Here is a 25,739-nt window from a genome sequence, read left to right as displayed (position 1 = left end):
AACATAAACCCTATTTTGTCTTTCTAAGAAATAAAGAATACCCTCCTCTTTATCCCTAATTTTGTTCTTTTATTATTGAGTTCAGAATTGCCCTTCATCTTTAATTTGAATTCCAGATTTATCCCTGCTGCTGCATTCTTATTCAAGAGGGTCCTTAATTGTTCAAAAATTTTCAACTGTGCCACTGATTCCTTTCTTTTGAGTTATTTACATTTTAGTGGGCTCATAGTGACCCAAATCAGGGATCTTAAACTTGAGATCTCATGAATTGGTATCATACCTGGATTTCTTGTAGTTTCTAACCATGACAAGACCTTCTCACATCACCAAATCCGAGCTCTACAAGCTGTATAAGGAATTACATGAAAATCAACAGAGAAGTGAAGAAAAATATGACAAATTCATGGAAGAAACTTAAAACACTCTTGATGAGTTTTTTGGTTTTATGAAGAAAAATGAAAAGCTAAATGAAGTAGAACCATCTTCTTTGTTCCTTAGCTTGGTAGTTTAGAAATTCCGGACGTGCCTTTGTGACAACAACCCGAACTAGTTATTCCCCAGGATGTCACATTACGGTTCTCAGATAGGGATTGCGGGATCAAGGTTGAGGTTCCTGAGTTTGACAATGAGAAAGGACCCGGGGATTTCCTTGATTGGCTGACCAAAGTTGAGAGGATTTTTGCCTGCAAATCCTTTCCAGAAGGGAAGTAAGTGCGAGCTAATCCTCAATAAAGATTTCTGGTTACACTTGCTCATCGTGGGATGACATGCTGCGGTGAGGTGGACACATCACTAATTGGGAGGTTATGAAGCAAATATTGAACGATAAGTTCACTCCTCTCAATTACGAGAAAGTGCTCTTCCACAAGCTGGTCAACATCCATTAGAATAGTAGAGATGTGGATACCTACATGACGACACCATGGAAATTCACAGGCTATCCTCCATATGCAAACTTTCGGATATAGACTAGCAGGAGATATGATGCAGTACCGAGTGTCCACACCCGAAGGAAGAAGAAGAAGAAGAAACAGCCCTGAATTTAGGGCTTAGATTGGAGCCATAATTTAGGTATACATTTAGTAGGTTCTATACTTAGTTTATTTTTCATGATTTAGTGTTTTATTGAATTGAACCGGTTGAACCAATGGTTCAATTTAAGTGATTTTATTTAAGTCTTTTACTTTAAGTTGTTAGGGACAATTAGGTCATTTTATTGCTTTAAGTTATTAGCTTTTGATTTTTATTCATTCCCTTCCATGATTTATGAAGGAAGAGTTTAGTTTGTAATAGGATTTAGCCTTTGGCCTATTATTATAAGTATTGAAATTGTGGGAGGCTCCCCCACAGTTGAATATTTGAAAAAACAGAATTGTGCTGTCGCCATAGTTGCTGCTGCTGCTCCTTGTGAGATTGCATCCTTGTGGTTCTATCAAGGTGGAAAGGGATTGGTGGAATCCGATCGACTCCTTACGCCGGTAAGGCTGGGAGGATCCTCTACAGCTGGAAGGTGGTTCTATCTTTCTATCGCAGAGCTGCTGCCTCCATTGAAGACTTGCTGCAACTTCAAGTTTCTTCTTCTATCCCTCCAATCCCTACCCCCATCGATCCCCTTTGTTTTATTTTATTTTTGTCACATCTGTCCTATATTAATTCTCAGTTATCCATCATGAAAAGCCATCTCAGACCCTCCATTAAATCCCCCCATCGATTCCCATAAACCGTAGCATTCTTAATTCCAGCAAGCCTTCATCCTGCATGAGTTTTCATCCAAAATTCAATCACAGTCTTTTCTCCTTACCCCCCCATACTCGACTGTGAGTTCTGCCCTAATTATCATTCAAACCCTACAATCCCCTCATTCATATAAAATCCAAAAAAAAAAAACCCTAAATTCTGTATAGCCCAATTCAGCTATCAGAATTACACCATATTACAACCAAACACCCTTCCCATTGCTCCTAGCACTCGGCCAGAAGCCCTGCCCCAAATTCCCATCCAAACCCTAATTTCAACCTAAATTCTAAAACCCCAAACCCGAGACCCTAACCCTAATTTCTGAAATTTCAAATCCTTTTCTAAACCTAATCAAATCTAGCTTATTAAACTTCCTAAAACCTGCCTATCATTACCATATAAGATTTAGCTCCATTCTCATAGACCGAACCCTAATTCTGCCCATTCGAACCAGCAGCCCCCTTTTGATCCTGTTGCTTGGCCTCTAGTAGGATCCTCTCCTATCTAGACCTACATTAAGATATTGAGGTACATAGTGGTCTGAACACTGAGATCTAGTTAGTGCTTGCTAATGATGTTCAATCTACCGACGTGGTAGCTGCATATGTCAAGACCGCTGAAGAAAAGTACAACCATTTGAATGAAATGATCAAGCATTCTTCAATTTACAGGCCTAAACTTGAGATTGAAGATAAACATTTGAGTCCTGTAAGGTTTAAGAAAAGAAACCAGATATCTCCACGAGGAATGAGTGGTTGAGGAGCACTGTGTGTGATAGTTGAGGGGAGAAAGATCACTTCAGCAGTAAGTGTCCCAACATGACCTATTCTTTGACTATGGTTGAGCAGTGGGTAGCAAATATGAACAAGGATGATGTGGATATTTCTGGGTCTATTCCACGTAATCCAGATGATGGCCCCGATGAAGGTCATGATGATGAGATAGAAACTCACTCTACTAGTCGAGAAAGCTCCCCTCTTCAGACAGAAGGGTATTCTTTTACATGGTGATGTTTTACAGATGTTCATACGGTTGTTGATACTAGGGTAGTTTCAAATTTTATCTTTATTGATTTTGTTTGAGCATTCAACCTCCCACAAAAGCAATTCTTCAAGAAGATTCATGTGCGAGATCTTGGACTTGCAACCCGAGAAGAGACCCGTGCAGTAGCTTGGGTACACCTGCAGTTTGGGCCATTACAATGCTATATACCTTGCCTAGTCACTCCATTGGAAGTTTAGCAGGAAGGCTGTACGTACTTGATTTCATCCAAAGCGTTATCAAACATGCCTTGTCGGCAGCTATCTCCTTCTCCAATGATATGTTAGTCTACTATCCCTCCTCATGGAGTTATATTCTGGCCGCCTATCTCGAGATTTGTGCAACCTCATCAACAAACGATTTACAAGGGTATATTGTGAGCATGACCTAACTTGACAAACTCTGAGTTCTTTGAAGGACGGAGGAGATGATGTAGATACATGGTAGTGGATGTAGGGATTTGGGATTATCTTGTAATTTTGCAATTTTATTTTATTAGGGAAGTTGACATACATAGGAGCATAGTTATCCTAGGCGACTAGGCTCCTTGGTCGCCTTGCCACCTTGATAATTATGCATGGGAGATTTGATTACTATTTAGTTTCCCAATTTGGTTTGGTTACTATATTCAGTTACGTAGAAGAATAGGAGTCTTTGCGTATTTATATTGTAACCATTGAACTAAAGTAGTAGAACTGAATAAAGTTTGAATTTGGCGGCTTACCTCTCCGGCTCTCCAGTTGTGAAGTTACGCTGGTTCTCTTCTTCCTCCTCCCTTGCAACTCTAAGTTCTTGTCTCAGGTACTTTCTTGTATTCCCAGCTTCATTTCCCCTCAGGTATAATTTTTCTTCCCCGACCCCATATTCTGAAAATTTATTTTTATTGCTGTTAACAAACCAACAGAATAGTAAGAGGTATGTTTAATCTCTATCATACTTTTCCCATTTCCTTCCAACAACAAACTCAGCCTTATCCTAACTTAATGGGGTCGACTACATGGATCCAAGCAAAACAAAGTAGGGGGAAACTGAGGTCTAAACAAAAAAGGGTAAAGAAGAGATGGGGAAAGGAGAGATGAGAAATTAAAAAAAAAAGGAAAAAAGAAAAAAGAAAGAAACAAAGAAAGAAAGTTGAAAGTTGATAGTAAGAGGAAAGAGGCACAGCCCAGCAAGTCAGGAGAAACTCAGCTAAATGGGATCTGCTGCATGGATCCTTACCCTCCAAAAGGCTCTATCTGAGGTCATACATGGTACCAGACCTAGACTATGCATGTCCTTCCTCACAACTCCTATGGTCATTTTAGGCCTGTCCCATGCCCTTTTAGTTCCTTCAATCAAGATCATATCACTCCTCCTTACTGGGGCGTCCCTAGGCCTCCATTGAACATGACCATACCACCTCAAACCATAGTTCGAGAACTCGTTTCGTTTCGGTATTTCGGGCTGACTGAAATATCCGAAATATTCGAAATTTCGGATATTTCGGTCGAAATATTGTATTTTTTTTGGTATGTTTCGATAGGTCATTTCGGTTGGTTTTAGGCCAAGTTAAGGCCTGAAACTTCATGGAAACCCTATTTTAGGCTATATAAACACATTTAAATGTTCAAATTGCAAAAATAGTCACCCAAAATGGTGTTTTGGATGTGCACCACTGATTGGCAACGTACGGTCGAACCCTAATGTATAACTTAGTTAATTACACATTTACACATACACATTGTACATTAAACAAGTAAATTGACTTGGAACTAAGTTGGAAACATAATGACTCATAAGTTGAGTCATAAATCATAATATTAAGTACATAAGACATCAAGTCAATGACAAGTTAACAAATAACAACTTAAGAGTTAAGATTTAAGAAGATGATATCAAACATTCCAAATCACAATATGTCAATATCCCCAATTGTCCCCTACAAGGCTACAAGTCAAGTAGTCATCATTCATCTCAAATGTTTACAAATTTGCTAATAATAACTACTCCGCCGTTCAGGATCAATCCCACTCATGGTCCGCTAGAGCCGACGTGTATTGCTCTCCTACTGTAGGACAAATGCATGCCACGTCATAGTCTGGGAGAAGAAGCGAGTGTAGTCATCCACAATGGCCATGTAAACTGCATCATCAACATGCTGAAGGTAACCAAACTGTGAAGAAGTACTACCCACTGATCCACTATGATATGAGTCATATGACGGGTCTGGGAGCATGTACGGGTTGTACGGCTGCGGCTGGTGGGTTGGGTAGCCAGGGTAGGAAAAGAAATCATCCACAAAAGACGATCCACTATATCCCAAACAAACATGTTGATCATGCATTTCCCTAAAAAAAAATCAATTTTGAGAATATGGTTTTACCTGGAATAGTGGAAAGGCTTCACAGATGTGCTAAGAAGTTTGTTCTCCAAGTGATTCCGGCGTAGATGCGGCAAAGATTCAAGTGGGAAGTGGAAGAATGGAGAAGAAATGAGCAAAAACCTTAAAAAACCAAGCAAATGTGCAAAACCAGAGCTGTTTCTTAGTCTCGGTCGAAATTTCGATCGAGACTGACGAAACATGTTCATTTATATAAAGCAATTTCTCGAGACATTCGAAATCTCGCGATATTTTGAAAAAATCTCAAGATATCTCGAAATTTCGATCGAATTTTTGTATTTTTTTGATTTGAGGTGGCATTTCGTTTCGAGGAGGTCGAAATATCCGAAATTTTCAAAATCTCGATCGAGATTTCGTGAGATTTTGAACTATGCCTCAAACGACTCTCTCGAAGCTTGTCATTGATCGGGGCAACTCCCAAGTTAGCTCTAATACGCTCATTCCTTACTTTATCCTTCATAGTTTTTCCGCACCACCATCTTAACATCATCATCTCTGCTACACAGCTTCTTAATATGACACTTCTTAATTGCCCAACATTCTGCCCTGTACATCATATCCAGTTGAACAACAACCCTATAAAACTTTCCTTTAAGCTTTAAAGGAATACGTTGGTCACACAACACTCCAGACACACCTGTCTACTTCATCCATCGTACTTTAATGATCTGTGAAACATCTTCTATGTCACCTTCTTTATTTATGATTGACCCCAGATATCTAAAATAGTCACTTTACGGTATCTCTCTTTCCTCAATTTGCACTGTGTTAGTATCCATCGTAATGTGACTAAAATTACACAAAATATACTCCGGCTTTGTTATACTAATCTTAAAGCCTTTTGTTTCCAAAGTTGATGTCCATAGCTCTAACTTAGCGGTAATCCTTACTTTTGTCTCATCCACCAAAACGATATCATCGGCGAAGAGCATACACCATGGGACCTCTTCTTGAATGCTCTTGGTTAGGTTGTCCATAATAAGTGCAAATAAATACGGGGTTAAGGCTGATCCCTGATGTAACTCAATCGTAATTGGGAATTTCTTGCCCTGACCTCCCACAAATCTCACACTAGTCATCACACCCTCATACATATCTGTAATTACATCCACATATTTAATCGACACCCCTCTCTTCACTAGAACATGCTGGATTAGATCTCTAAGGACTCGGTCATAGGCTTTTTCCAGGTTAATAAAGACCATATGGAGATCCTTCTTGCTATCTCTATCTCTTTCCATGAGCCTCCTCAATAAGTAGATAGCTTCTGTCGTGGATCTACCTGCCATAAAGCCTAATTGGCTCACCGAGGTATGAGTCTCTTCTCAAATGGGCTTCAATAACTTTCTCCCGAAGTTTCATAGTGTGACTCATAAGCTTTATGCTTCTATAATTATTGCAGCTTTGGATATCACCTTTATTTTTGTAGATTGGGACTACAATTGCCATTCATTTGGCATCTTCCATGTGTTAAACAGATTGGATAACCAATATACCCCACAACCTCCTAGGGTTTTCCACACTTCTATTGGAATCTCATTTGGTCCCGGTGTCTTGCTTGCTTTCATCTTTCTTAAGGTTTCTTTAACTTCCGCCCAACTAATCTTTCTTATATATCCATGGAGTGTGGTGTCTTGTTGAACAATGTATTCTTCTGGGTCATTTCTACTCGACCTATCTCCAACGCCTTGGGTCTCCTAGACGCCGTGACCATCTATGATATATAAGATAGCTAAGTTTCTGGGCTGAAAATTTTCCTCTCATCCTACTATGATATATAAAAAGTTTTATCTAACATTACATTTCTGGGCTGAAAATTTTCCTCACTTGCCCTTGTCTACTTATCACCGAGTTCGGGCGGCATGGCGCATCGTTTACGGGGACTCCCTAGTAAGACGAGAACGAAAAGACATGAGATCAAGAGAAAAGAGATCATAACACAAAAGTATCCAAGCAAAAGTTAATTGGCAGAATATATTAAAGTGCCGGCTGCTGGCTTGACGCACCACTATAAGAAACTTGTCTATTTATCACCGCTTTTGGTCGGCACGGCGTGTCGCTTATGTGGGACGCCCTAGTAAGACGAGAATGAAAAGACATGAAATCAAGAGAAAAGAGATCATAACACAAAATGATCAATGTAAAAGGTGATTGGCAAAATATATTAAAGTGCCGGCTGCCGACCTGATGGACTACTATATAGGAAAGGCGACCATGGTGTTGGAAAGGGTCTAAAATCCAGGCGACACCAACAAGGTGGCAAGGCGTCCAAGGAGCCTGTTGTATATATATATAGGGGAAGCTGTTTGTAACCAACCCGGTTACAACACCCGGTTACAACAATGTGTTGTAACCGGACTTGGGACTTATTTGCCCATCGCATTCTACTTGTGTCAACCTCTTAAGATTTGCTGTTTTTTTGTAATTTTCCTCTCAACCTCCCTCTCCTCTCTCCTTCTCTTCTTCTCCGTCTCCAGATCCAGCTCTCCTTTCCTTCCTCTCCCCTTCCTCGCTGGCTATGGTGCCCTCTCCCACTTCTTTTCTCTCTCTTACCCCCTATGGCTCCCTGCGCCCACCCCAACCCTGCTGCCACTTGCAACATACGGGCAGTAGTGTCTCCTCCAACATGGTAGGGAGTAGATCTCCAATCCACAAATCAAGTGACTGTAGTGTCTCCTCCAAAACTCCCTTGAATTCGTCATCTCCTTCATGGAACTTCTATGATTGGAGCCATAACCGGAAAGCCAACCACTTCTACACCCAAGCAGGGATTTTCAATTGATTCCGAGCATCTAGACCAAAACTGATCACTAAACAATCCCAATACGCCTACAGGCTGTGCAATTCCTTTGACGATTCTTAAAAATCAGAGAAGATTTTACGGTCTCAGGTTGGGTTGGTGTTCGGTTACAGGGTGGTGCTTGCCAGAGAAGTCTTGCCGCTGCAAGTTCTTCGTCTATCATAATTAACACAACAGATCCCAATTGGACGAGTTGGAACTACACAGGATTTGCCAAGACTTATATTGTTTAAAAATAAGAACAAGATTCTATATCTGTAAAATTAAGTGTAGAGGGATTGCTACGGGTTTCACGATTTCTGCAGTTAAATGTCTTAGAAACCTCTGATTCAATCAAGCAGTCTCAATTGAATACTATTCCCACTGGAATTATGAGGATTGATATTCCTTCCAAATACAACCAATAGGGACCATGAATATCAACTGAAATTATTTCAAAATCTCTGAAAACTAACCAAAAATTGAAGGATCACCACCATTTCTGAACAATAATCGAAACAAAGCCTCTCAAACCTACTGCTGCAGCAACCCTCGTTACTCTCCATTTCCAGCGACCTCACTACACCTTCAGACTGCCACTCAATCCCTGCCCTCACTCTACAGAACCATCCCCGCCCCGTCTCTACTCTTTATTTTCACTGTGTTTATTCCCTGCCCCTGCCCCGCCCCCGCTATCCTCATTACCATCGCTGAAGGGTCCACTTCTGAAACAAACAGAGGCCAAGGGGTTTCATGCCGGCAATAGAATCGGGAGGGAAGAAAAACGGAAAAAAAAACATGTAAATATGAAATTACATCATGTGCCCTCAAACCATACAAAATGTATTCTTGGTTACAAACAGACGCATCCATATATATAAGAATAGTATAAACACAAGGGTAGAAAGGAGAGGACACACCAAATGCATTAAAAGACACCCAAAAGGTAAGATATGGTTCAAAAACAAGTTAGGAAAGGCACAGAGATGATAAAGCAGTGCTTAAACTAAATAATAGTGGAGATAAATTAAACAAGTATTTCAGATTAGCATCAATATGAGGGGCATGTAGTACAAAATGAAATATATAAAAATGTTATCAAGGCCAAACAAAATGAAACAGTTGGATTCAATAACAAACAGAAATATAGCGGGTTCTAGCACATTAAACTGGAGCATATCAAGGAATGGTAAAATATCAGGCATAAATTAAATTGTAGAACAGGAACTGAAATATTTAATAGGGAGTGTATCCAGTGTATCCCTTACTACACATAAGACTTCCTGAACCACTGTTCGATGGCAATTCAAATGAAAAGGTTAGCGACCGCTTCCCTGGTTGCATGTTCAAGGTCTCAAAGAAAATCAGCTTCGGCACCTGTTATGACAGGTAACTGCTTCTTGCAATACATGGGAAAGCGGTATAATCCACCAAGGCATGCAAATATGAGAATGAGATAAATGCTTCTTGTATTATAGGAATACATTAACTCGGTAAACACGATCACCATAAGGGAACTGATTCGCTATGTATAGGATTTAAACAAAAAGCAGTAAGATGAAAACAGAGATTCAGCTTGCACCTGAATATTGGGCATCAAACTTCAGGACAACAAATAGATAAACCCATAAAGATAGGCAATACATACATAAATTGTAAGGGTTTTATGATTTTAACATAACACTAACTAAATATTTAGAAGAGACGGCCAATATCAGTTTGGATGAAACATCAAATAGTTGAAACAACAAACCGACCGAGAAATAAATAGCAAGATAGAAAGGATTGGCAAAGGATAGCAAAGAAAAATCAAGACAAGAGATTTGGTCTCATAAAGGGAAAGATTTGGATGTTCTTTACAGAATGGAGATCGATGATCCCCAACCAAGGACAATGAACCCTTGAAGACGAATCACAGGTAATGGGCCTCGATCATCAGCAACTGTCCTACACGAACCCGACGAATTCCTCTCCACAGAATGCCCTTTTCCTCCAAATCTGCTACCGAGCAGTGGCTGCAGTGCGTGTTGGGCTGGGATAGCAGGTTCTGGTCTGGGGCTCTAGTGCTGCTAGTCAGACGGCAGGGGGAGGAAAGGGAAAAGGGTAACGGCAGGGGTCAGAATAGCAGGTTCTAATTCTGGTCCTGGTGCCCCAATGTCGGTAATTGATTGGGGTTTGTAAAGGTATAGTCAACGATGGGGTGTGGGTGTAAACAAATCGTGGGAGGGGGATTTGTTGGAAGATCGGAATAGCAGGGTTTGTTGCTGAGGAGGTCAGAGAGAGACAGGATTGAGGAGTGAGGGGTTTGTGAAGGGACTCGATGCTGGTAACAGGGTGGGAAGGCAAGTACAGCAAACCCACCTTTGAACCCTTTTTTTTTTTTAAGAGAAGGTGATAGAGAGAATGGGGATAGACGAGACGGGTTCAGTGAATGGGGATAGAGAGACAGGGTTGGGGAGGGATGGAGAGAATTGGAGAAAGGGGGTTTTCCACTAAGAAGTCCACTGCTCAAGATTAACAATCCTGCAGGACAAACCTGATATGCTTCAATAACCGGCAACTATTCGTGATGGGAAGATGTGCCCTGCCGACAGCAACTCTCGAAGCCCAGGGAAGAGCCTTTGAACAGGCTGTAGCAGGCCGTGAAGTACCTTAGCTCCGTTCAGCAGCAGAGCAAGTTTTTAAGCCCCTCGTCAAAGATCGAACAACAGAGTCCTATATATAAGGGGATCCGACCGTTGGAGAAGCTCCGTGGAGAATAAATTATCTCCAATAATGGCGGAGACACACCGCTTTACCTGTTTGAGGTGAGAGTGGGGGAGCGAGATGCTCCCCTTGCTATCACCGATTTCACCGCCTGAGAGCGAGAGAGCAAAAGAATTAAGGCTTTGTAATTGGAGTCACTACCTCTGGCGACCTTCGCTGCAGAACCCTAACTTGAAACCTTGATGAAATCTAGAGTTTCAGTTTGAAACACAGACTTGTTCTCTCATCTGGTGGTAGACCTTGAATTGGTTCAGCTCTATTCTCTTGTAGCTTGTTCTTTCGATTTGCTACCTGTCGTAGTTGGGAGGCCTAGCAGTGAGAAACTAATTCCCACAATCTTGGGTTGAATGGGTTCTAATCGAGAGAGCTCTCTCATATGAAACCCAAGTTGTTCTCCCATTGTGCGTAGCAGGTCAGGAGGTTGAAGATAACCTTCCCCCACGAAATAACATAAACCCTATTTTGTCTTCCCAAGAATACCCTACTCTATCCCTAATTTTGTTCTATCCTTTATTTATTAGGGGAAATTACCTAGACCCACTGGATAGGACAAAGATTTACAAATTTGGTAGAAATAAATTATATTTTACAATCATAAGTTACTATGTTGAAAAAATTTACGAAATCCCCATATGAGTAATAAAAGTTAAAGAAATAGCCTAAAATACTCTTAGCATCTTTCTCTTTCCTTTTTACTATTTTTTATTCTCATTTTAGTGTTTTACTCCCATATTTTTTTATTTCACCTCCTCGTTCTTCTTCTTCATCAGGGGATGAAGCCAAAAAGGTTGCAGTGGAGGTTGTCACCGCACTCCCTGCTCCCGTCCTCCCTCTTCTCCGCGTTTAGCATCTTTCTCTTTCCTTTTTACTATTTTTTATTCTCATTTTAGTGTTTTACTCCCTTTTTTTTTTATTTTTATTTAACCTCCCTTGTCCTCGTTCTTCTTCTTCATCAGGGGATGAAGCCGAAAAGGTTGTAGTGGCGGCTGTCACCGCACTACCTGCTCCCGTACTCCCTCTTCTCATTTTAGTGTTTTACTCCCATTTTTTTTTTTTAATGTCACCTTCCTCCTCGTTCTTCTGCTTCATCAGGGGATAAAGCTGAAAAGGTTGTAGTGGCGGCTGTCACCGCACTCCCTGCTCCTGTCCTCCCTCTTCTCCACTTTTAATATGGGCATGTCTCTTGTTCCTTCTGTCACAGAATTGATCCTAGCTGAATCTCTTTATCGTCAATATGAGGATGCCGAGAACTAATTTATCACCTATATATAAACTCCACTGGGACAACAAAGGTGAAAGGTGGGAAGAAGTTGGGATATGAAACAAAGGCATTTTCCATTTATGATGTCATGAAGTATGTGAAGCCACTTATTTTCACCCATGAAGCAGCGCTGCTTTTAGCTGCTGGTGCCAAAGGAAAACACTCTGCTTTGCCCTCTTCAACCATCATGATAAAACAGCCAATTACAAGGTTTCTAGGTCAAGCAACAGATGTTGGTCTTGCATGAAAGGAAGTAAAAAGTCTGCAGAATGAGTTGTTTAATCTCTATTCAAGGCATATAGGAAAACCACCTGAGCACAGATTGAAAAGGATTTCAAGTGTCTGAATTTCATAGAAAATTGATTGCAGGGGATGGGATGAAGGGGGTGGAAGGAAGGTCGTGGAACTAACGGGAGGGAGGAACTGAGAATAGGGAGGCGGTAGCAGGGGTGGGTAATAAAAAATTAAAAGCGGAGAAGAAGGAAGGCTAGCAGGGATTGCGGTGACAACCACTGCTGCAACCTCATCCCCTGATGAAGGAGAAGGAGGAGGAGGAGGACGAGGAGGGAGGTGAATGGTGTGAAATAAAAAAATGGGAGTAAAAGTGTAAAACGCTAAAATAGGAATAAAAATAAAGAAAGAGAAAGAGAGATGCTAAGGGTATTTTAGGTTATTTCTTTAGCTTTTATTACTCATATGGGGATTTGGTAAATCTTTTTAACATGGTAACTTATGATTTTAAAACATAATTTATTTCTATCAAGTTTGTAAATCTTTTTCCTATCTTGTAGATCTAGGCAATTTTCCCTATTTATAATTTGGGAAGAAGAAGCTGCCCGGTTGCATGGCCCGTGCACCAGTGTGGGGCCAATGAGGTGACGCGCAGGGGCATCAACAAGCGGGGGATTTTCATTTTGTAGGGGGGCAGGGTGATCGTTTCAGGGGGGCTGTGTCTAGGCGCTGGGGCCGCGTGACCAGGCTGCACTGTTTTTCCCTTATTATAAATTTCAGAATTTCCCTTCATCTTTAACATAGTTGTCATGGACTCATGGCATTGCCTAGGCATTATCTAGGCATCTAGGCTCTTTCTTGGGACCAAGGCGACAAAAACGCCTTGCGGGCGCTTTGTGAGTTTACATTAATTTTGTTTATTGCTCTGCTTTTTGATGAATATGCTTATATTGTATCCTATTTTTTTGTTTATTATATGTTTATTTTCTCATATTAGGTCATTACTAGCATAATAAAAGGATGTAGAATCCATGTAAAAGGGTTTGGCTGTTTTTTTTTTTTTTTTTTTCCGGTGCTGCCTGCCAACTTGACACACACACCCTCCTCCTTTATCCGGCCTTGGGACCGGCAGCAAACAATGGCGGAATTTAAAAAAACGCCAGGGGCCGACCTAAAATTACCTTAGGAGAAGTACTGAGGAAAGACATGCAAAGCTTAGGCATTGTATCAAGTATGACCTCGAATAGAGCTGATTGGAGGGTAAGGATCCATGTAGCTGACCCCATTTAGTTGGGATAAGGCTGAGTAGTTGTTGTGGGTCATTACTAGCATAATTATATGTAGAAAGCCTAGGACCTGTAACCAGTAACCTTAGAGAGAGAAGAGAAGAGAGAAAAGAGAGAATGAGAGAATAATTGCTTGAGTTGATTAATTGATAGGTAAACCCCTCTATTTATAATAGAGGGGAAATTACAAAGAGACTAAACTAGGCGATGTGGGACTAAAACCCACATAGCCGACTATACCTAATAACATAATAAATTAACTACCCCCAAAAGGACCAGAATACCCCCACGGTATTCTGGATTACATATTCCAACACTCCCCCTCAAGCTGGATTATACAAATAAGTAAAGAAAGAAGATCCATCTTGAACTAAAGAAAAAAAGAACTTCTAATAATGCTAACACTCCCCCTCAAGTTGGCGCATAACATGTACTAATGCCCAACTTGAATAAAATGGGAAAAAAACTAAGGTGCAGTAGATTCCAGCTTGACATACGAATGCAGCTCCCAAATAAACCTTCAAGAACTTGAAAAAAATAGATCTTCAAAACATGGACAGACATGATCAGCAAACCGGGACTGGAATGACTTCCAAAAAAGGCAGCTTTCAACGATCTTCAATAACTATCCAGTGATGAATTTCAGATTGTCATAATGACATAAAATCTTGAAGTTAAATAACTAGAGCAGTAAGCAACGAAAACAAACTGAATCAGGCAGCGGAAAAAATACTGTATCAACCCAACTGAAAGTCCTCAAATAGGCAACAACCAAATATCTTCAATACTCTTCAATACTTCAATCTCCCCTTTATGGCAAACTCAACCCAATAACGAAGGATACCCAATGGCAATGGTGGAGAAAACTGATCTTCTATGTTTTGCACCAATGTTCCTGCAAGTTCTGCGTTTTGCAATGTCTGGAGATGTATTGTACATAATCCCCCCCTCACGTGTAGTACACGTGGACATAATAGAGATGATGTAAGAAACAGGGCAAAAAACAAAATATTCCAAAATTTTCCGAAGGTGCTATGGGTAATGGAAAAGGTAGCAACGGCAAATTAGAAAATACCATGAACTTCCAAAGGGGTTATGGGTGTATGCCAAAGGTATGTTTTGGGATATGAAGGGAATTAGAATTATTGAAAGGGAATGGTGTTGGAAAAAAAAATGGCATGGCTGTAATTTGGTGGAAATCTACTTTTAAGTACAATCCAAGCCAAAGGGCAAACTGGTAATAAATCAGAATTTTCAAGGGTCAATTGGATAGTCAAATAGGAGAATGTATTAAAAAGGTAATGGCAGTTCCGTAAATAACCAGAATTTTGCAAGGGGCCTGTGGTAAATAAGAAAGTAATGGGTCATGTAGGGAATTAGATTTATAAATGGGGGACAGACTTGGAAGGGAAAATAAATAAAGACTATGAAGTAATTGAAGGCAAAAGTAGGGGCAAAAGTGGGGGCAATAATGAGATTCAGAAAACATAATAATAAAGACACCACGTCTGTGGTTGTCTTCAACCTTCAGAACCTGAGACTGTAAAGTGAACAGAGAAGCAGCACCTTGGGGGAGAAAAGGGGCATATTCCTACGCTGAACCAAGCGGCCAGCGGGAAAACTATGGCTCAACAGAAATCTTGTCTTCAACCTCTGGACTCCATGAAACACCAGACCTCAACAAATCAGCAGAGTCATGGACTATCTTCTTCCTCTTGAGAGTCACGATTATGAAATTCTTCTCCAAGTTTCAAGACCAAAAATTAAATTTGCTGAAGATGCCATCAGCAAGAACCCATCAGCAAATCAACACGGTAGCAGAACTCAAGAAAAACACCTTCGACTCCACCAATCGAAACAATCGAACCACTCAGAAGCAGCAGAAACCAGGGTTACATATCTTAACACCAACATCAAGAGAAATCGATGGAGCCATCGCTTAGGGCAGCAGCAGAAATCGAGAACAATTCAATACTGTCAGACAATCCAGCGGAGTAGAAAAGCAACATATCAATCTCCTTCAACCCTCTTCTTCGATCGAACAAAACCGAAGGATCCGCAACAATAACAAATTGAACCGTAGCAGTATAATTTCGACAGGGAGCAACGAGGTAGAGCAACAAAATCGAAGAGAGACACCAGTAGTAGCAAGTCTTTAGCAATCGATTAAAAAAAAAGAGCAGTAGCAATCGATAAGATATGATGCACATCACTGCTAGCAAACTTTCGAACTAAACATGTATGATTTTCCACACTAAATCTTCATGGAAACCCTAGTTCGTTTTCTTCTTAAACTAGGGTTTCATTCTTCGAACTAGAAACCCAAAACGACTCTCAAAATGGCTTTGACGGAGAGAACCAGGTGCTGGTTAGTGCTCTGATACCATGTAGAAAACCTAGGACCTGTAACCAGTAACCTTAGAGAGAGAAGATAAGAGAGAAAAGAGAGAATGAGAGAATAATTGCTTGAGTTGATTAATTGATAGGTAAGCCCCTCTATTTATAATAAAGGGGAAATTACAAAGAGACTAAACTAGGCGATGTGGGACTAAAACCCACATAGCCGACTGTACCTAATAACATAATAAATAAATTACCCCCAAAAGGACCAAAATACCCCCATGGTATTCTGGATTACATATTCCAACACTCCCCCTCAAGCTGGATTATACAAATAAGTAAAGAAAGAAGATCCATCTTGAACTAAAGAAAAAAAGAACTCCTAATAATGCTTACATTATATTATATTGCATTGATCTGGCTTCTATGTTGCATATAAGCATAATTATATAAAATTATCATTGCAATATCACATATATTCATATATGCATGCCTGGGGTGCCTAGGCGACACCTAGGCTGGTGCCTTGTCGCCTACTCAACCCTCCAATGCCTTGGGTTGCCTAGTCACCTTTTGACAACTATGATCTTTAAATTGAATTTCAGATTTATCCCCATTCCCAGCTACTGTTTACTTATCGAAGAAGGGTCCTTAATTGTTCAAAATTACAAAAGTGCCACTGGTTCCTCTCTTTTGAGTTATTTACATTTTGATCGGACCGTAGTGACCTAAATCGAGTATCTTAGACTTGGGATCACGTCAGCTAAATTTATCCTGTTTTAACTAGGAGTTCAGTGGGGAAACTATTTCCTACTTATGGTTGTGTCACCACCTATAAAAGGCCTACTTTCCAAATAATTATTCATAGGGAAAATTTCCTTTACATGGTCGGTCTAGGAAGGTCTCCTTTGGAGTGGCGTATTTTCCAGAAGGCATTATGCTGTACTGAAATTTTGTGGGTATGTTGTCCACCATATCATCAATCTATCTAATAACTTTAACCCAAATTTAAACCTCAAAACATTGGCTGCTACATATTTGAGATGGGATGTGAAATTTGATATGTAGGTTATCTATGAGCTCCACAACCTATCCAACTTTTGGGTTGTTGAGCTGAGCTACTCTAAAAGGGGTGACTGTCGAGGCAAGCTTTCCCTTGACAGCCTTTAGGTAAAAAATAGCCCTTCTTCATAGTGATCAAAACACCCATGTTGGTGGGTGAAATCAGAACAATAATAAAATAATATAAACAAGAAGTTGAGACCACCAAAAAGACCTTATTGCCAAGGGGGGAAATTCTTGGATTTAACCCCCCAAATGGACTAATGGCGTATACAATAGTTGAATTTTCAATGTAGATGCTACATAGTTGGTTCTCATCCTTTAGATACTTCCAAGTGTAATCTCCAACTCGTAGGACTCAAACTTAACTAATGTGACCTAGAGCAACCCATGGGTAAGCACTCTAGATTTCTTCAATTTTCTTGTAGCTGATTTTCGATTTAATGCATATCTTGAACCTGGTTCCATGATGGTTGGCTCTCTTTAAATGCAGTTGTAGAGGTTTTAGTATTATGGCTTTAGGTCTCTAAATTTAACAGCCCAAGAGGGAAATGTCTCGTGACCACTTCATTGCATTTCTGGGTTGTTCAAGGGGAGAAACTGCGAATTCTTGATGATCAATGATGGGTCCTCTACCCCTACCCAAAAACTGCGAATTTTTTTTCTCTTGCTCCCCTAGCCCTCTCCATTTGGCCCCACAGTCGGAGAGCTCTTCCCTTTGCCAGGAAATGGCTTTGGTTGGATAGGGTTTTTTCAGGTAGTTCGATCTGTGATATCGCTGGCAAGCTTGTGTTTGGGGCTGCTATATCTCACATTTGGATGGAACGGAATCTCCGAAGATGGACTTCCAATTTTCGTTCTATTGATATGATTTGGAAAACCATCTCCTTTGATGTTAGTTCCAAGCTCCACATGCTTCCTCATAGACCTCTTGTTGACACCCCAAGGAATAAGCACATTGTTGTTTCCTGGGGATCAGATGTTTCTCTCTTTTTGCCTCATAGCCTATACTCTTAAGGCTTGAGGCTTGTATAGTCTTCCCCTCCCCCCGCCCCCCCCCCCTTTTTCTTTTTTTTTTGGGGGAGGGGGGGCACTTTTGGTAATGATATTTATTCACAAAAAAAAAAAAATGATGGGTCCCCAAAAACATTCGCCTGTATTGGCTCTCTGATGCTTTATTTGGCTTCTTCCTCCCAGTAGTCTGTTGGATTGAGCTGGCTGAGTTAATGTAACAATTAGAGGTCCATTTAGAGGGACAATAGATCTGATCTGTTGATATGTATTGTCTTGATGCAGTTAAGGGTGTCCAGTTGGGCCAATTGGGCTTTGGAAGATATTATTTTGGCCCATGGTTGGGTTCTATTGGTGGTCCTTAGGCTTTTTATTTTGGGTTTATTAATGTAATGGGTCTCTTTATAAGCCCAAAAGTTGGGATTGAGGGGGTACATGAAATTAAGTAGAGCGATAAGGTTGTGTGGGTCTTTAAGTAGTCAAATATAGAAAGTCCTTTATGTTAAGCGAATTATTAAGTTTAAGTTAGTTTAGATTAATTAGGAAGGTTAAGAGTCATTTAGTGGAGTCAATTATTGTTTTTTAGTTTTTACAGATGTAGCAACACCCCTCTCTTTACGCCAGAGTTGATTGAATGAATGGATTATTTTGGTGTTTTGAAAATTCCTCTGTGGCTGAACTGTCTTCTCTCTCCTCTCTCCCAAGTTACGAAACAGATCGTTTCTCTTTCCATACAATATGTTCTAATATCTGTTTCTCTTATATTCCTTTGTCTTATATCCTGCGCATGTTTATTCCGTTTTTATGGCTAATGCTGGTTTAGTTTCTGGGTTATTCATTGTTTAATCAAATGCTGAAACTGTCCATTGATTCTTCTGTTAAAATCAAACCATAGTTCTGTTTTGTTAACTCATTGTTTATTAAGTCAGATCACTATTTGCTGTTGTTTCTGAATTCCCCTGCAACTACCTATTGGTTCTGCTAGTTTTCAGGTTTTCATTTTCTACTGTGGTAGGAAACTTCAGTAAATCAAAATCCAACCATTAGTTCTTCAAAATTTATGGGTATATTCTTCTGCTTAATCATACCATTTTGACCTGAGTTTTCGCGAGAGCAGACCCTCCGATCTTGAGTTATCAGTTTCCTCCTGAAATCTGAGTTCTTCCCTTGGCCGGTGATCCTCCACTACTGCTGCTTTCTAGAGCCTGACTTTAGGCCATTTCAGACCTCATTTATTGGTACCATGTATCAGAGCAGAAAATCTCATGGCGATTGATTATGATTTACTTGAATCTCAAATTCTCGCGCTTCAATTACACATGGAGAGAAGCACAAAGGGAGTTGTGGATGGACTTCCTGATCTCCAAACAGGATTTCGAGTGATTGCCGATTATACCAATGGTCTCTGTGATAAAAAATGAGTATGAAGGAAGCTTTGGAAAATGAATCACAAGTGGAAGAAAGGTGGCAGAAGAATCGATGATCACGAACGGATTTCGATCGAAATAATCAGTAAGTTGATCGACGGTTCGATTGAAGATGTGAGACTCCAAGAATAGATTCCGATCAGAGAAGATGCCATTCAGTGGGATCAAAAGTGTGTAATTTGTTCTTCCGCAATATATCTCCAACAGTAAAAGGCTGATGGTCATTGGTTTTGTTCGTTTTGTTTGTGAGAAGCATCAAATCGTCGAATCAAGGTGACTGACATCGATTCTTGTTGAGTGGTGTTAATTCTCCTGTACTATAAAACTCTTTTCCAACACTGGGGGCATTAATGCAGTTAAGGGTGTCCAATCGAGCCATTTGGGTCTCATAACACTTTATTTGGCCCATGATTGGGTTCTATGGTGGGCCTTGGGATTTGTTATGTTCTCAAAAGATGGGATTGAAGGGGGTACATGAAATTAAGGATGGGGATAAGGTTGTGTGGGCCCATATGTTGTCAAATCTAGAAAGAGTTTGTTTAAGTTGGGTTTTTTTATGTTGGTTTAACTTAGTTTATGCTTATTCGGGCGGTTAAGAGACAAATAGAGTTATTTTTTTTTTTTTTAGTCTTTTACGATAAAGTTGATTGAATGAATGAATTAGTGGGTTTTCGAAATTGCCATATGTGGCTGATCTGTCTTCTATCCCTTTACATTATTCTTTCTCTCCTCTCTCCCAAATTGCGAAACAGATCTTTTCTCTCTCCATATGATCTGGTCTCATACCCCTCTCATCTTCTTTTCCATCTTATCTATTATTTATGCTTAATTCTGGTTTTGTTTCTGGATTATTCCTTGTTTAATCACCTACTGAAACTGTCCATCAATTCTTCTGTTAAACCCAGATCTTATTACTGTTTTGTTAACTCATTGTTTATTAAATCAACCACTATTTGCTGTTGTTTTTGAATTCCCCTGCAAACTACTTATTGATTCTGCTAGTTTTCTGGTTTTCAAATTTCTACAACAGTAGGATACTTCAGTAAATCAATATCCAACTGTCAGTCCTTCAAAATTTGAGGGTATTTTCTACTGCTTAATCAGACCATTTGACCTGAGTTTTAGCCAGCGGACCATCCGATCTTGAGTTCTCAGACTTTTGACCTGCGACCCTACATTACTGCTGGTTTCTGAAAGCTGACTTCAGGTCATTTCAGACCGCATTATGTCCTTTTTCTTTTTTTAATGCTTCTCCTTTTTTTTTTTTGTATAATGCTAAATAATACCCATAGGAATGCATTTCCTTTTTTTATTTTCCACTGCTTATATTTATCTATTGATTTGTTTTCTGTCAAGGAATAAGGGAAGGGGAATAAAAGACCCCCTTGAGCTCCTAGGGAGCTTATTGCCTCTTAGCATGGGATTTTGATTTTCAGAGCTTTGTATGCTCTATGCTCTGTTTGCATTAAATTTGTTTACTGAAAGGATCTTACTATGATCTGTCAGTTGCGCATTTGAACACAAATATTGCAAACTTTTGTTGCTTTCAAGAATGCATTTTTGTTGTTGAGAAGAACTGCGTTTGCTAGTTTATATTTTCTGTTGGGGGATTAGTTTCTTTAAATTGGCTGGTATCATTGATCTGAGTCTTTCTTGATTCATTACATGGAACAGGTCTTGCAAGCCCACCGTGATGAAGTCTGGTATTTGCAATTTTCGCATAATGGGAAATACTTAGCTTCGTCATCTAATGATCGATCAGCAATTATATGGGAGGTATTTTTGCTTCTAAAGTTTGTTATGGAATTGTTCAGTCTAGTATTTCCTTTCTGTCAATTTATGTATCATCCTTTTAGTTAGAACAAAATTCATTTTATTTTAATTACTATTGCATCGAAGTGTGTATCATCCATTGTAGCAGTTGATTTTTTTTTCCTAAATAGATCTTTCATCATCACATTGTCGTCTTCTATTTGGTGGTTTTTTTTTTTGTGGGGGGGGAGAGTTCTCCGGCTTTTGCTTATTGGATTCTCCAGAGTCCAGCTTCTCCAACTTAGAATTATTTTTTCTTGGAGTGTTCACTCCCAATCTGGAGAATCTCCAGAAGTTGTGTTTTTTTTGGGGGGGGGGGGGGGGTTTGGGGGGGGGAGAGAGAGGGAAGGACTGCCTCTCAGCATCTGTTTCTCATTAATAGTCTGTGTGCAAGAAGCTCTCTCAAATACAGCGTTAGTGATTTTAGATCCAGGCTCATATTACTTCACAATAAAAATGTAAGTGACAGAAGCATGCTATGTTTCTTTTTTTGCTAAATGAGTAAGAAAACCATATGAGAAGAAAAAACTTAGCTGGTCTTGTGATTAACGGATAACCTTATCCCACATATTTGGGTTTATTTTCCTGTAAAGATAACTAAACATTTTTATGATAAAATTTCTGAATCTAAATCTAACAAAAAATAGTAGTTCTTTTTATTTGATAACTGGAAGTTTATGCAAAATAATTTATACTATCAATTTGGAAAGGACCAGTCATAGCTGATTCTTTAAAAACCAAAAACAAGAAAAGATAGTAACTGTGAATTAACGGGCACACAGATGTGAATTCCCAAAACAAAGTTTAGGTCTAATAATCCCCCCCTTGGCTGAGACTTTGATTGGCTTTTAGTTTGAATTTGAAGTTCAAATGAATCGCTGTTTTAAGATGTCAAGGAATGTGGCAGTATTGATTATTTCTGTGCGCCCCCACCCCCCCGCCTCTTTTTTTTTTTAGAGAGTTCCAGTAATATTTCTTTTAAAAGCTAAAATAAAGTAAGGGAGATGCTTATTTTCCTCTGCTTTGTCTATATTCATTGGACATAAATAGTGGGCCACATAGAATGGAAATTTACGCAACTTCCTTTTGCTGTCGAAGAAACAAATTTAGTGGTTGAATATTGCAGATTTTTTTTAAACCTTCTGCTCATTTTATGTCAAAACACATTAAACTTAAATTTACACAATTTTTTCCACATTATCCTTTTTCTACCTCCCTTAATATGAAATGCTAGCCTGCCATTTAGCAGTGTAAGTGTCCGGTTCATGGTGGAATATATAGGATTATTATGGAATGGGAGATTGTGTGTGTGGGCTATCTTGAAATTCACTTGTTTGATTTATGAAAAGGGTGGTCTGGATTGGCCTTATGTTCTCTTTCTATGTCCCAAAAGAGAGAAAGGTGCAGCTTTGTCCACTTTCCAACAAAGCAACCTTGGCCTACCAGTCCAGAAAATGTATTCCCATGCCATAGATTGCTCTTCCACTTTTTCTGAGATGATACATTTTTCTCATATATTTAAGCTTTTTTTTAAAAAAAAAATTTATAGAAGGTGGTTAAGCTGTTTTTGTTAGTCAGAACTTTGCATTGAATCTCCTTGGAAGCATAGTTCTCAAGTTGTCGCCTTGGTATCTAGCTGCCTTCAGGATGTCAAGGCGATGGATTGCTTTACTAGATGTAGGTAAGGTGGTCTCCTTGGCCACCTGGGCGTCGCCTTGGTCCACCTAGGTGGCTGGGTGGGCATCTTATGCTGTTTTGTGTTTTTTTTGGTTATATAGATTCTTTTCCTAACCTTTTTATTTTGCAGCGTACAGGATTATAATGCTTCCGATACATGGAATCATTGAATCATAAACCTTGCTACACTGTTTTATCTGATTATACTGTTATGTTTATCGTTAATTCTCTGCTAGAAATTATGATCCTACGTGACAATCAAATATCATTGAACTGAATTACTGAAATAGCTTCTTTGTTCAATTTATATTTAACTGCTGATTTTTACTGCTAGTTTGTTGTGCACAACCGGTCAGTCTGACAATGGATGTTAACATAGTTATCAAGGCGTTGCAGGCGGGGGCCTTGCCGCCTAGGCGGTGTCACCTTGATTTTAGCCCCTCTCCACCACCATGGTCGCCTCTCCACGTTGATGACTATGGATGTTAATTTATATGTAATTGTTGGTTTCTTTAATTGGCTGTTAATTTACTTATGATGTTTATGATGTGTCAATACTAGATATTTGGGTAGGGGAAAAAACACTAGGGTGCCTTGTCGCCTGGGCGGGTGCGTTGTTGCATAGGCATGCATCCACCGCCTTGGTCGCCTTGGCACCTTGACAATTATGCTTAGTAGGCCTCCAGTGTCTTCATATCGCAGGCATTTTCTCTGTAGTTTAGTGATTAAATATTTCAGCCCTTTGGCCTTAAGATGTGTGTTGAAATCACTATGGATTGTTATGCTTCTACAGTGTCTTTTGTCCCTTTAGTTTCACTCAATTATGTCTGCTACTCCTTATTTTAAGAAAACAAATACCATAGGTTAATGAGGATGGTGGAGTCTCCTTGAAGCATAGACTAACTGGACACCAGAAACCTGTGCTGACTGTTTCTTGGAGCCCTGATGACCGGCAGCTCCTCACCTGTGGAATGGAGGAAGTTATCAGACGTTGGGATGTGACTTCTGGTGTATGTCTCCAAGCTTATGAAAAAGCTGGTGTTGGTTCGATCTCCTGTGGATGGCTTCCTGATGGGAAACGGGTGTTCTCTGGTATGACTGACAAGAGTATTTGTATGTGGGATTTGGATGGGAAAGAGCTGGAGTGTTGGAAAGGGCTGCGGACACTGAAGATCTCAGACATGGCCATCACAAATGATGGGAAGAGGATTATAAGCATGTGTAGGGAAAATGCGATACTTCTGCTCGACCGAGAAGCAAAAGTGGAGGGTGAGATTGAAGAGAATCAAACAATTACTTCATTCTCATTATCAAGGGACAATAAGTTCTTGCTGATTAATCTTTTTAACCAAGAAATCCATCTGTGGAGCATCGATGGTGATCTTAAGCTTGTCTCCAAGTACATGGGTCACAAACGCAGTCGGTTTGTCATTAGGTCTTGCTTTGGTGGCTTTGACCAAGCCTTCATTGCCAGTGGAAGTGAAGATTCACAGGTATGGATATTTTTTCTCTTCTGCTCATCGTTTATGTATTCTTGGGTTTGAAGTATATTGCTGAGAATTTTAATTGAAATCACCCATTGTAATTCTATTCAGGTAAGTTGTCTTCATGAGCATACCCCCTAATACTCTAATAATATAGGTTGGAGTTATTCCATATGGTCATTACTCAGAACTCGTAAGTGGAACCTGGTGTGGGGCTGTGACGTCAGTGTTTTTTTGGTCACGTATTCAGTATGCTTTTTGGTCATACATTTGTTAAGATCCAATCGATGGGAATCTTGCAATTTATATGCATTAATTCTTAGAAGAATGCAGTGCTTTTCCTCACAAGCTTTATCCCGCAGCAAATTGTTGATGCATAAACTTGGAATACCATCTTGATTCTTGACAATTTACAGAGTTGCATACCATGCTATACTGCTTTCATACTGGACTATATAACCTAAGTGGAGTCATTAGTGTTGGTGTCAGACAAACTGCTATTGATAAGGAGAAGGAATGCTTGGGTGCTAACCATATATTTTCTGTCCTTCCCAGATATTTTTCCATCCTCAAAGTGGACCCTTAATTTCTATAATGCTTCAATCACATCTTTTTTTGTCCATTAATGCAATTGTAAACCTTGGTGGTAATGGGTACTCTGCTACTATCAACAGGTCTATATATGGCATAGAGCAACTGGAGAACTCCTGGAGGCATTGCCTGGACATTCTGGAGCTGTTAACTGTGTTAGCTGGAATCCTGCAGACCCCCACATGTTGGCATCTGCAAGTGATGACCGTACAATTCGTATATGGGGTTTAAATCGGGTTAACCTTAAGCGCAAGGACACTTACTGTAATGGCATCATCCACCACTGCAATGGAGGAACATAAGAGCAAATGAAAATGAAAAGAAACAAAAATATTACTTGAATTGGTCAGGTTTTATTGTTAATTTCAAGTCCATTGCATTGTGTAAATTCTCTTCCTTCTTATCTTGGCATGCATAGCAAACAAGCATGTAAAGTTTGCTACTGCTATCTGCCAACAAACCATTTACTGATCAACATTTTTTTTCTTCCAAATTTCTCCCAATTTGTTTTTCTAATTGGAGATTGTTCAAAGCATGGGTTTCTTTAATTGATGTCTATTGTTTATTGTTTCCAAAACTTAATATTTAGGGCACTTTAGAGTAAAATTATCTGCTCCATTTTCTGCTCGGTCCATTTCCCCAAGTCCCTCTTATAGGGGGTGGATTCCACCCGGGCAGTGTGTTTGGGCAGGGGGTAGGGTGGTCATTTTTACCCTCTATTGGAGGGACTTGGGGAAATAGTCTGGGCAGGGAAATGGAGCCGATAATTTCCCAGGTCCCTCTAATAGTGGGGAGGGATGGACCTCATCTGAGCAGGGGGTAGGGCAGTCATTTCTGCCCCCAATTAGAGGAAC

At 39.9% G+C, this 25,739-nt stretch overlaps 1 protein-coding gene and 1 long non-coding RNA gene across 4 annotated transcripts in view; both read left to right on the top strand.

Moving 5' to 3' along the window:
* Nucleotides 1-25,420, top strand: part of LOC122639924 (WD repeat-containing protein 26 homolog) — a 30,496-nt gene extending 5,076 nt beyond the window's left edge. For all 3 annotated transcript variants that reach the window (XM_043832970.1, XM_043832968.1, XM_043832969.1), the window contains exons 3-5: nucleotides 20,996-21,097; nucleotides 23,674-24,303; nucleotides 24,969-25,420. In XM_043832970.1, coding sequence (XP_043688905.1) covers nucleotides 20,996-21,097; nucleotides 23,674-24,303; nucleotides 24,969-25,187 — 951 coding nt within the window. In that variant the 3' untranslated portion in view covers nucleotides 25,188-25,420. The remainder of the gene's footprint in view (nucleotides 1-20,995; nucleotides 21,098-23,673; nucleotides 24,304-24,968) is intronic.
* LOC122639925 lies at nucleotides 11,878-12,208 on the top strand. The gene is made up of 2 exons (XR_006329603.1): nucleotides 11,878-12,057; nucleotides 12,164-12,208. It is a non-coding gene; the product is annotated as an uncharacterized LOC122639925 (long non-coding RNA).
* Nucleotides 25,421-25,739: the final 319 nt, after the last annotated feature.

This window comes from Telopea speciosissima, chromosome 9 (genome assembly GCF_018873765.1).
Source record: "Telopea speciosissima isolate NSW1024214 ecotype Mountain lineage chromosome 9, Tspe_v1, whole genome shotgun sequence".
Lineage (NCBI taxonomy): Eukaryota > Viridiplantae > Streptophyta > Magnoliopsida > Proteales > Proteaceae > Telopea > Telopea speciosissima.
Note: the sequence above shows the minus strand (reverse complement) of the source record. Positions and strands in the feature narration are given on the sequence as shown.